At 47.3% G+C, this 12,030-nt stretch overlaps 1 protein-coding gene across 1 annotated transcript; it reads left to right on the top strand.

Moving 5' to 3' along the window:
* The first annotated feature begins 4,778 nt into the window (after positions 1-4,778).
* Positions 4,779-9,811, top strand: LOC138670669 (integrase/recombinase xerD homolog). The gene is made up of 2 exons (XM_069758223.1): positions 4,779-5,190; positions 7,714-9,811. Exons 1-2 carry the CDS (start codon positions 4,779-4,781, stop codon positions 8,673-8,675), a joined length of 1,374 nt encoding a protein of 457 aa, XP_069614324.1. The 3' UTR covers positions 8,676-9,811.
* Positions 9,812-12,030: the final 2,219 nt, after the last annotated feature.

Below are 12,030 nucleotides of genomic sequence, written 5' to 3' on the forward strand. Positions count from 1 at the left end.
TTATCATTTAAGATCTCAAGAAATAGTTTTTGTACTGTAATATCCAGCTCGGCTGGGCTTACGGACTCTGGAAGACCACGTATTCTGATGTTGTTACGTCTGTTTCGATTCTCCAAGTCCTCTAGTCCCGTTGCCATGTCCTCCAATCTCATAGTATGATTTGCTATAACCTCTCTGTGGATTTGTAGTTCCTGTAGGATGAGTTCCTGAGATTTCTCAACATCTTCCACTCTAGAAGTGAATTCTGATTTTAAAACCTGCAGCTCCTTCTTGTAAGAATTTTCAATTCTGCAAGCAAATAATTCAAAGTCATTTTTAGTGGGAAGGGTTCTGATAAATTTACTAAGATCTTGGATAGTCAGGTCATCTGGGAATTCAGAATTATCAGCCCCCTCATATGTTGCTCTATCAGGAGAGCTATGGGAGGCTAAAGAATCATGTGAAGAGGAACATTCCCCAGGGATCTTGGAAGAAGACTGGGATCTAGTGTTTCTTTGTTGTTTTTTTGTGGTTAGAAAGCGATCCATGTCTTCTGAATGAGTTTTAGAATCCAGAAGCAGTCCAACACGCTTTTTGGGCTTGCCCATAAATATAGGTGGATTTTAAATAAGGTATATATGGCTACGGGGGGAACGTGGGGCAGGGGTAGCTACATCATGCAGCTTAATCCCCCATCAGCAAACTCCCCTCCCATAGTGAGACATCTACCACATGTGGAGAGATGGCCCGGAATCCCACTAATGCTGAGCAGATCCTGTGCTGCTATATCGTTGTCAGAGGTGAGCTTCTGCCTTCGATTCTGCCGCCCAGCAAGATCGCGGTGTTTGGCGCCAGAAGGGGGACCCCAGGGAAGGAGAGCGTGCCAAAAGCCTCCGCAGCCCCGCTGACAACGTCCCTCGGCTCCAGGCAGGTAAGACCGCGTCCAGTGGATAAGGTGTGAGGAGATGCTGGAGGAGGGGAGCGGGGGGGTACCTCAGGGGACCGGAGCCACGAGCCGCCCGTTCCGCAGCAATCCTGAATCAAGATGGCTGCTGCAGTAACAACAGGCGGCCTCCCTCCCGCTCCACCGTCGCTCACTCACTCACTCACCAAGTCCTTCCCGCGGTATGCCACGATCTCCGGCACTCTCTCCTGGGTCGGCTCTCCTGTCGTTGCTCCATCCGCACAGACAGGACAGTGATCCTCCTCCAGGCTCCAGTCGGTGTGCAGCAATGGCGTTCTGTTGTGAATTCTGTTATCGAACTCCCTCCTGTGGTCATGAATGGTACTTCGGCGAGTTCTGTCCATGGACTCCCTCTGGTGGCTGTGAGTGGAGCTGCTGCTTCTGAGGTTCCTTCCACAGGTGACTTAGTTTATTCTTTGGCTGGCTGCTCTATTTAACTCCACTCAGATCGTTACTCTATGCCAGCTGTCAATGTTCTTGTACTGGTTCAGTTCGCTCTTGGATCTTTCTGGTGACCTGTCTACTCCAGCAGAAGCTAAGTCCCTGCTAGTTTATTATTTGTTCATTGTTTTCTTGTCCAGCTTGCTATCATGATTTTGCCTTGCTAGCTGGAAGCTCTGGGATGCAGAGTGGCACCTCCGCACCGTGAGTCGGTGCGGAGGTCTTTTTGCACACTCTGCGTGATCTTTTTGTAGTTTTTTGTGCTGACCGCAAAGATACCTTTCCTATCCTCAGTCTGTTTAGTTAGTCTGGCCTCCTTTGCTGAAACCTGTTTAATTTCTGTGTTTGTGACTTTCATCTTAACTCACAGTCAATATATGTGGGGGGTTGCCTTTTCCTTTGGGGAATTTCTCTGAGGCAAGGTAGGCTTTATTTTCTATCTTTAGGGCTAGTTAGCTCTTAGTCTGTGAAAAGGCGTCTAGGCAAAGTTAGGTACGCTCCACGGCTATTTCTAGTGTGTGTGATAGGATTAGGGGTTGCGGTCAGCAGAGCTCCCACTTCCCAGAGCTTGTTCTGTGTTAGTTTAACCATCAGGTCGTTCCGGGTGCTCCTAACCACCAGGTCCATAACAGCGTCCCTCCTCAGGAGCATCCTAGCTCCTGCTGATATCGGACCCCTTCAAGAGTAGGTTCCCAGTGATGGGAAATGATAGGACTATTGTGTTCTTGGGTCTTTGGAAAATAATAAGTGATTGTGGGGGCTAGTTCTATGGAAATTCCAGGGAAAACGGAGGAGCTCTTCTCATGCACGTCTGCTCAGCTCAGAGTCCAGGCCACGCCCCTCCTGAGTAAACATTTTTATTCTATGCAGACAGAGCAATCATATTAATGATCACTTTGTACAAATGAAAGTTTGGCCAGTCTGTCCAAACAGGCTATTAAATGACTGCCAGGCGGCTTCATAAAACCATTTAGGTGCCACGACTGATTAGTGTAAATGCGCCATTAAATCCAGGTACCTTTATAGATGACATCTCCTCTGATTGAAGTTCTTCTCATCCTTTTCTTCTTCATCTGGTCCTGATGTTACAGCTCATCTCTGCAGACGACCCTCTTCTCCATTCTTCTGCAGCATATGCCAACACAGTGTCCTTAAAAATAAAAAGTGTCATTATCATGCCCCCTAAATAAAAATAGCTGCACCTCCTCATGTACCCCATCCATGCAGCCTGCCCTCATATGTACCCCCACACACATCATGCACGCACATACTGTATATATTTACACATATGGCCTGCACCCTCACATGTACCCCCACATATAGCCTGAACACCATATGTACCTCCACATATAGCCTGTACTCCCACATGTAGCCTACACCCCACATGTACCCCCACAGATAGCCTACACCCCCATATGTACCATCCACAGATAGCCTGTGACACCACACACAGACTGCAACCTCATATGTACCACCAGATATAGCCTACACCCCACATGTACCCCCACAGATAGCCTACACCCCCATATGTACCATCCACAGATAGGCTGTAACACCACACACAGACTGTAACCTCATATGTACTGCCAGATATAGCCTGCACCCCATATGTACCCCCACATACAGCCTACACCCCACATGTACAGCTGCATAAAGCCTGCACCCCCACAGATAGTCTGCACCCCCATATGTTAAAATACAGCTGAAAAAGGGGCAGCACTGATTACCTGCCCAGGTCTCTGAACAAATGCTCTACAGGATGCAGCCAGCCAATGTAGCAAAGATGTCGGCAACACAGGTGCAAAATACGAAATAGACAGCCACTCACAGCCTACCAATTCATGCAGGGGGTGACTGCTTAGCATATGTTTGCACAACAAAGGACTGTATAGGACTCTGTTTACATGCAGGTATCTGGTTCACAGCCTATTAGTCACACCCATACTATTCGATTAGGCGGGCTTGACTGTGCTGGGCTTGGCTGCACCCTGAAAATTAACGTGCACAAAATACATATAAATATGTGAGGTATTGGTCGATATTTTGGCCAAGATATGCAAGCTTGCAACCCAACATTAAGGGTCCTCACACTTGCGAGTCCTATCACTAAACTAGTAGCAAAGCCACAAAAGAGGACTAAAAATCATCCAAAAATCCAAAAATACAGCTGAAAAAGGGAGAGCACCGCTTACCTGCCCAGGTCTCTGAACAAATGCACTACAGGATGCAGCCAGCCCATATGTACCCCCCACATGTAGCCTACACCCTCATATGTATCCCCCACATATAGCCTGCAGCCCCATATATACCCACACATAACCTGCACCTCCATAGATACCCCACCATATAGCCTGCACCCATATTTACCACTATTCCCTAATTAACTGTCACAAGTTCCCCTTCTGCTGCTTTCTGCCCGGGAAAACATTTCATAGCCTTCACCCCCATATGTACCTTCACGTATAGGATTTGGAAGATATCCAGAGAAAACCCCATATTAGTAAGGCCGTACTGGGCCGCAGGCCTTCAAAGGGAGGACGCCATGACAGGGTTAAGTGATAATACATGAGAAAGCATTGGGTAGAAGGAGTTTTGGGTGGGGAAGGGTTAATAAGTTTGAATCTGGGGAATGATGTATGGCTGGGGGGGGGAATAGGGAGAGGAGGCGGAGTAAGGGCGGGCAGTATAAGGGGCAACGGCCATCTCAGTGGGGCAACCATTTTAGGTTCCCCATCGTACTAGAAACAAGCTCAGAGCTATTTTTTAGTTATGGAGATTGAGGCTATTCTGCAGCAATTGAGAGCTGCTGTGGGAACCAGGGGTGCGGGATGGCTGCAGGCATCCATTCAGGGCCTGCTGCCTGATGGGGGAGCCGTGCAACCCCAAGGATTAAGTGCAGGGCGACGGACTCGAAGGTCCAGGCCTCCGGAGCGCCTCAGCCCTGAGACTACCCCCAGGGCCCGGCGCCGTATTAGGAGCCCCTCTAGGGACCCTCCAGCCGCGGTCACGAAGCGACGGCAGGTGGCACGTAAACCAGCGGCTGGGAGGAATCCGCAAAACCGGTGGGGCCTGCAACAGGGGGAGGTGTCGGCCTCCCCTGCAGCGATGGCGTCTGGAGGAAGTGTGGATCCAGGAGCAGGAGCGGCCGCTGCCCAACCAGGAACGGGCTCGGCTCGGCGGGGCAGAGAGGTACTGCGGTGCACACGAGGGCCTGCTAGTCAGGTGCCTTCAGCGCAGGGGGATAGCCAGCAACGCGAGCACTCACCGGCAGCAGCAGGAACCAGGGATCCAGGGTCAGGTACGGCTGGGGCCCCTTCGGTTCGGTCCCAGGCTCGGCATTCCTCCAGCAGCAGTGAGGAGTCGGCGGGGCAAGCACCAGCATGCAGGGTGGCTGATGAGTGGCAGTGGGGAAACTCCTCCCGCTCACTGGCTGCTGCTGCTACAGAGAGCAGAGCTCGAGGTCCCTGTGCTGCAGCTGGGAGGGAGAGGGGGGGGCGAAGCTGAATGCAGGCCTGGAGGGGATCGCTGTGAAGAAGGAGGGAGGGAATCTCCGGCCACTGGGGAGGGGGAGAGGAGGGGGGAGCATGAATTAGGCCATTCATCTAGAAGAAGAAGAGCATCAGCCGGATTTGAACCAGGATATGTAGGACTCATGGACACTGGGGATGCAGCGGTCGAGTCGGGCTGGCTGCACACTACATCAACATCCATGGGACAGCATGAAGATGGAAGAAGCACGCGCCCAGAGAGATCGCATCAGGACGCTGGACTGGCGGCTGCTGGGAACACAGCACCCAGGCAGCCAGGTGAGCGAGATGTCACTTCCTTTTACTTGCCTGTACTAGCCTCAAATGTGAATGCGGGGGGGGGAGGATTTATCTGTTTGGGGGGCTAGTGGCGGCTCTGGTGTTTTATTACAAAGTCTTAAAGATATAGTGCGTTTATGGGAGGCGGGGAGTACACAGGGCACGTTATCTCCTTCGGCAGCTTGGTTAGGTAATAGAAGGGGTATGGGGGATGGAGGAAGGGGTCTAGAGTCACGCCCTGTGGTCCAGAGCGAGGCAATGGGGGTTACTGCGGCGGCTGGGGATGTGGCGGCTTCGGGCAATGCGATAACGGGTCAGGTATCCACGGCAGTTGATAACGGGGGAAAGGATACGGATGAGGCAGTACGTTTAGGGGATGCTGCGAAAGGTGAAGTGTATGTCTGTTTTGAGGGGCCGCTGGGAACACATTTAAAGCAGGAAGTAAGGGATAGGATTTGGAAGGGGGAATACGTGGAAATATTCTCGCTTCTCCCACTCGAACGTTTTAATTTAGATAGGGTCAGACGGGATGAGTCTAAAAAGGAAGATGAGGAAAAGAGACGTTTTCGTTTGATACCCCGCACATTCAATAATTGGTTACAGGCTTTCGCTATATTGGCTAGCGTGATTGGGGAAAAAGCGCCAGAAAATTGTTCGCCCCTATTCTGCTATATGGATATCATAGGGGAGGCATATAGAGTATACGGGGGACAAGGATGGCTGAGATATGATGAGGAAAGCAGTTCATCCGAACATTAGGTGGGATCATAAAGACATAGCTCTTTGGATGAGAGTGACGGCCCCTGGTAAAGGGGGTCCGGGTTCACAATCGTTTCTTGGGGGCACCGGGGGTTCAGGGCAGTCAGGGCACTCGGTGGCAGTACAGAAAGGACTGTGCTTCTTATACAATGACGGCGCATGCAGGTTTGGTACCAAGTGCAAATTTAAACACGAGTGTTCCGCCTGCGGAGGTAATCACGGGGTGTCGAAGTGCTTCAAGGGAGGAAGACAGAAGGGATCTGAGGGTTTTGAAAAAAGGGGTGACACCAGTTCGGCTGGAAGAGATGGAGCACTTTCTAAATAAATACCCGGACAAAGAGGCTGCAAAATTGTTGCGTGATCAAGATCCCTTTTGTCGAGATGGGGGTGAGGTTACCAACCAAGAATTTGAAATCAGCCAGGGAATTCTCAGAAGTGGTCACTGAAAAATTACAAAAAGAAGTGGCCTTAGGTAGAATGGCTGGCCCGTTTGACACGGCCCCCATCGATAACCTGAGAGTGTCGCCATTGGGGGTTGTGCCAAAAAAGGAGCCTAACAAGTTCAGGTTGATTCATCACCTTTCATTTCCGAAGGGCTCTTCGGTTAACGATGGAATTGACCCCCAATTGTGTTCTGTGTTATATACTTCTTTTGATTCGGCAATGTCGTGGGTTAGGAAATGTGGACAAGGGGCCATGTTGGCAAAGACGGACATTGAGGCAGCGTTTAGACTGCTACCAGTTCACCCGGACAGTATGCATTTGCTTGGTTGTTTTTGGGACGGGGGATTTTTTGTGGATCGTTGTTTGCCGATGGGGTGTTCACTGTCATGCGCCTATTTCGAAGCATTTAGTACATTTCTAGAATGGGTAGTTAAGGACGTGACAGGACTCGGTTCTTGTGTTCATTATTTGGATGATTTCCTGTTTGTCGGGTCAGCTTTTTCTTCGGATTGTTCGGTTTTACTTCACTCGATGGAAGGGGTGGCTAAAAGATTTGGCATTCCGTTGGCAGCGGAAAAAACGGTTGGGCCTGTTACATCTTTGAGTTTTCTGGGTATTGAAATCGACACGGTGGCAATGGAGTGTAGATTGCCAGAGGACAAATTGGTGAACATGAGATTGGAGGTGAAGCGTGTGGGTAGCTTGAAGAAGGTAACACTTCGTGAGGTCCAGTCGTTGCTTGGTAAACTGAACTTCGCATGTCGGATCATGCCAATGGGAAGAGTTTTTTGTCGTAGACTTTCATTGGCCACGGTTGGGATTAGAGCGCCGAATCATTTCATACGGCTTAGGAGGGACCTGAAGGATGATTTGAAAGTTTGGGAATTTTTTCTGGAATCATACAATGGAAAGTCACTTTGGATTGCGCCGGTGGTGTCGGCGGAGTTTCTCGGCATCTTGGTCGGTTCGGCGGACGAATCAGGTTTTTCTTTGTTCTTTCGGAATGAATGGTTAGTGGCCGAGTGGCCAAAAACGTGGAAAGATAACGGTTTGGTAGCTGATCTTACACTCTGCGAAGTTTTTCCTATCGTGGTAGCTTTAACACTATGGGGAGGCAATGTTCGAGACAAGAAAATATGTTTTCGTTGCGGCTCAGTTGGGACCATGGAGGCTATTAATTCGTTGTCATCATCAAAACACTCTCTTCTGCGAGTTTTGCAGCACCTGGTTTGGGTTAGTTTGAATTTTAATTTGTGGGTCACGGCGGAGCTTGGGGTTTTGAAATATAACAACATTCTTGAAGCTCTTTCTTCTTCACAGTGGGATCGTGTTCGGGAGTTGGCACCTCAAGTGGAACCCACAGGGAAGGTTTGTTCAGAGGAGCTATGGAATCTTCCGCTGGGGCAGTGAGAGACTTGTTGGCCAGATCGCTGTCGGCTGGAACTTGGTCGCACTATATGAGGGCCTGGGATTCTTGGGTACGGTGGAAATATCAGATGGGTGTGGATTTAGAGGACGGAAGCAAATTGATTTTATTTATCGGTCATATCTGGGAGACAGGATGGTCAGTGTCAAAAATCAATAATTCTTTATCAGGTTTGGCTTTTGGCTTTAAACTTAGGGGGTTTACGGGTTTGACAAAATCGTTTCTGGTCCGGCAGGTGGTAAAAGGCTGTCGTAAAGGTTGGAAGGTGTCAGACGGTAGGCATCCGGTGTCATATGAAGTTTTACTAAATCTGGAAAATCAGTTGGAGGCAGTGTGTTCGGATATGGGGGAAGTAATTTTGTTTAGATTAGCATTTTCTCTAGCATTTTTCGGTGCTTTTCGTTTAGGTGAATTGGTTAGTCCTTCCAGGTATAAAAAAGGTGGTATACTGAGGCAGGATGTGGACATGTTTGGGGACAGGCTAGTGATATTTTTGCGTTCTTCCAAAACGGATACTGCAGGAAAAGGTTGTCGAGTGGTTCTTTTTGAGGTAAACAGCTCGCCAGTTTGCCCGGTAAAATGTTTGAGAGAATTCCTGTCTGGGCCAGGTTTGGGGGACTGCCCATTGTTAGTGCCTAAGGATGGGTCATTCCTCTCCCGTTTTCAGTTTTTGACTGTATTTAGACGTTGTTTGGAAAAAGGGGGCATTCCAGCGAAAAATTTTAGTGGACATTCATTCCGGATTGGGGCGGCAACGGAGGCTGCCAGGAGGGGTTTGGGAGATGAAATGGTTCAGAGGATCGGTCGTTGGGAATCAGTAAGATTTCGTTCTTACATTTGCCCTTCTTTGTTGTGATGGATTGATCTAATTGACCGCGGTTTTCCTTTTTCAGTTATACAGTGTTGATGTTTCTTTTCTATTTTCAGAGCCGAGGCAATTACTTATTTGGATCATGGGTCATTCATTTGTCTATTGGGCGGCAGTGAAGGCCGACGTGCGTCCGGACGGGAGACAACTGGGAGTGCCCCGATCGCTTGGAACCCTGAGGTGGATCGGAAAAAGGGGTATGATGTGGAAGCAATTGCTGTCAGAATTCCACAGATTTGTTCGATTGGATCGGGTACCAGACTTGTTGGTGGTTCATTTTGGGGGCAATGACTTGGGCAAACGTCCCTGTAGGGAACTAATCAGGGATATCAAGTTTGACATGTTACGGCTTTGGTCTATGTTTCCACGTTTGTTGGTGGTTTGGTCAGACATTGTGCCCAGGAAGGTTTGGCGCGGGGCAAGATCTGTTCATGGTGTGAACAAGGCGAGGATTAAGTTAAACAGAGCGATTTCACGTTTTATGGTGAGAAATGGGGCACTTGTGGTTCGGCATAAGGATCTAGAGTCTGGGCAAGGGGAATACTGGAGGAAAGATGGGGTCCATTTAAATGCGATAGGTCTAGATCTGTGGTGTCTGGCGATTCAAGAGGGCATTGAGAAAGGTATTTTGGTATGGCGTGACATAAATGTTTAAGGGATCAGAACATTTATGCTGGTGGCGTGGGGGGGAGGTCCTCGAGGTTGGTGGTGATGGAAATGGTGGATCGGAGGGGGGGGATCTCAAAGGTCCTGGACTCCCCCGTGGGTGAACAAATTTGGAATGGAGCAAAAGATCACATGGAGGTGATAATTAGGATACATGGGTAATTTTGGAGGAAATTGGCCGGGTGAGTCTATGGGCGTCTCTGAGCTGGAGCGTAGCGGCAAGAGGCAAGACGCGACCTGGAGGCCAAGTTTTTACGGTTATGGAGGACAAGTTTTATGGTCTGGAGGCCAAGTTTATTACATTTTGGGGCTTCGAGGACCGCCCTCCCCGTGGTTAATGTTTAATAAATAAACTGTTTGTTATTATGTGTTAATAAAACGGCTGCTGTGGCCAACTTATCCAAATAACCATTGTGGTCAGTTTTTATTTCAGATAAAGTGGTCGGGCCGTTAGGTTGAAGGGGTAAATGAGGAGTAAAAAAAAAGGTGGGTAGAGAAACTCATGGGGATTCACGTATACCCAATTGTCATGCTTTATCTTACTTTCATTTCAGGCTAAGACATTGAGACAGCTGAAACATTTCTACACATAGCCCAATTTTTGTTTCCATGACCCCTTTATAAATAAGCTTAAATAGGACACTAAATCCGCAGTACAGAACAACTGCCTTACCTTTTGTCTTTAATCATATTGTGGTTGGTTCAACCAAGGGTCCTTTGGACAAAGGAAGTTTGTAAAAATAAATATAGTTGAAGCAAATACAGTATAATTGGCAACCCATTTGTATGAACAGAAAAAAGAAAAAACAGATGCAGCAGCTATGCAATTATCTGAGTGGATTAATTCCCATTTTTAGGTTATACTCGCATTTTTGCTGCATTTTATTCTATAGGTAAAACCTGCTCTCTTGGAAGTAAAGAAGCTGCTTACAAAAAGCAGGTTTTGCTGCATTTTTGCAGTGGTTTTTGCTGCGGTTTTGCAGCAGTTTTTAATGCGTTTTTCAGGATCCCAAAGTTCAACTTTGCTTCCACCAATGCAAGACATATATGAAACCATAAAACATTTTGGTAAAAAAGGGCAAATTGATTAAATTATTTAGTGGAGAGAGATCATGTCTGAAAAATAGTGACTATTGTGAACAAAAAAGTTCATGAAAAAAATACACAATTACAAATGTAACAACAGTGGGGAAGATGAATTGATCTGGAATAGTTTACTGAATGCCCCCTTCACAGGTCAGTATCTCCAGTACGTGTTGTGACAGTTTTCACACGTAGTGGAGACACATTCAAACCTATGGGTCTGCACATGTCAGTGTGTTTACATGGATCGTGTGTCCATGTGCAAAACACGTTGACATGTCATTTTTTTGTGGCAGCACGGACACTTCCCATGTTGTGAGTGGTGACGTCAGTAAGATTACCGCAGTTCATAGGTTCACATAGAACTTATCGTGGGAACCGCTGCCTGTGACCTGTGGTAACCTTAATTACTTCACCACTCGCCACTGCAGACGCTAAGCTCAGTGTGTTCCGACTGGTGTGGTGAGCGATCACATTACTGATGTCAGTGTTCACCAAACCATCCGTATGTAGCAGAGTTGGGGATCGTCGTGGGACCTCATCATTATGGATTAACGGCAGACAGGTTTATTTGTAGGCTAATAATAGGGTAAAAGAGGGTTGGGGACGGGGAGTATTTATTTCAATTAAAGACTTTTTTTCTTTTTTGGCTTCCAGTGTGGGTTACAGAACAAAAACAACAGAACTATTATATTTTATATTTAATCCAAACGACAGTCAGTGATTTTAAAAAATGTACACAAAATTTTACAAAGGGGACAAAACAATACGGCATATACAATTGCAGAAAATAAAAAGGGATTAACAAAAGACTCACTACACTGAACACAGAGATGATTAAGCTAGCGGACGGAAGATTGAAAACATTTGATTAACGGGATCAAGCCTACACTGACATGTGTCTTCCTCAGCATTGAACACATCATAATTTGTTTTGGCCTTTTATCAGTACATGAGATACATCTACACCCCCCCGTGTTTATCTCACATGGGCCGTGTGGTGGGATGTCCTCAGCCCTTCAAGCTTTTATGAAATTCACAAGTTATGAGATAACTCCATTCCTGATGATAGTAGAAGATAGAGATCACCGCCATATTTTTCATCAGAATTTTACCTTTCCCTAGAGATCCAACTTGACATGGCTGTTGTCAGTTATCTGACCACTGTGGATTTGTATCTTATAAGCAAGGGTTACAGCTATGAAAAAACATGCCTCTTCTTCCCCAATCAGCCCTAAAACTGAAAATGTATGTCCCATCACTATCAGTTTTATACATGCCCCAATATTCATACTTTTCTAGCGGTGCCCAGGCATCTGGCAAAAGGAATGTGCACCTGTGAAGAAAAATAGCTATCTCTAAAGGATTTGAGATATTCACTTCAATCTTCTCCAAACTTAAGAGACTTTTCCTATCTTAAATATTTGTCCAATCCGTAACTCTTTATCCATGCACAATAGACATCCTTGTTCAGTCAGTTGGGCAATGCTGGGGTCCTTCATTTCAAAAAGGGGCTGCCTGCATTTTAATTAGGATTGTACACTTCTGTTTGTCTTCAATCTTTACAACAAAGTCTTACTCATTCCCCATATGT

Source organism: Ranitomeya imitator, chromosome 3, assembly GCF_032444005.1.
Source record: "Ranitomeya imitator isolate aRanImi1 chromosome 3, aRanImi1.pri, whole genome shotgun sequence".
NCBI lineage: Eukaryota > Metazoa > Chordata > Amphibia > Anura > Dendrobatidae > Ranitomeya > Ranitomeya imitator.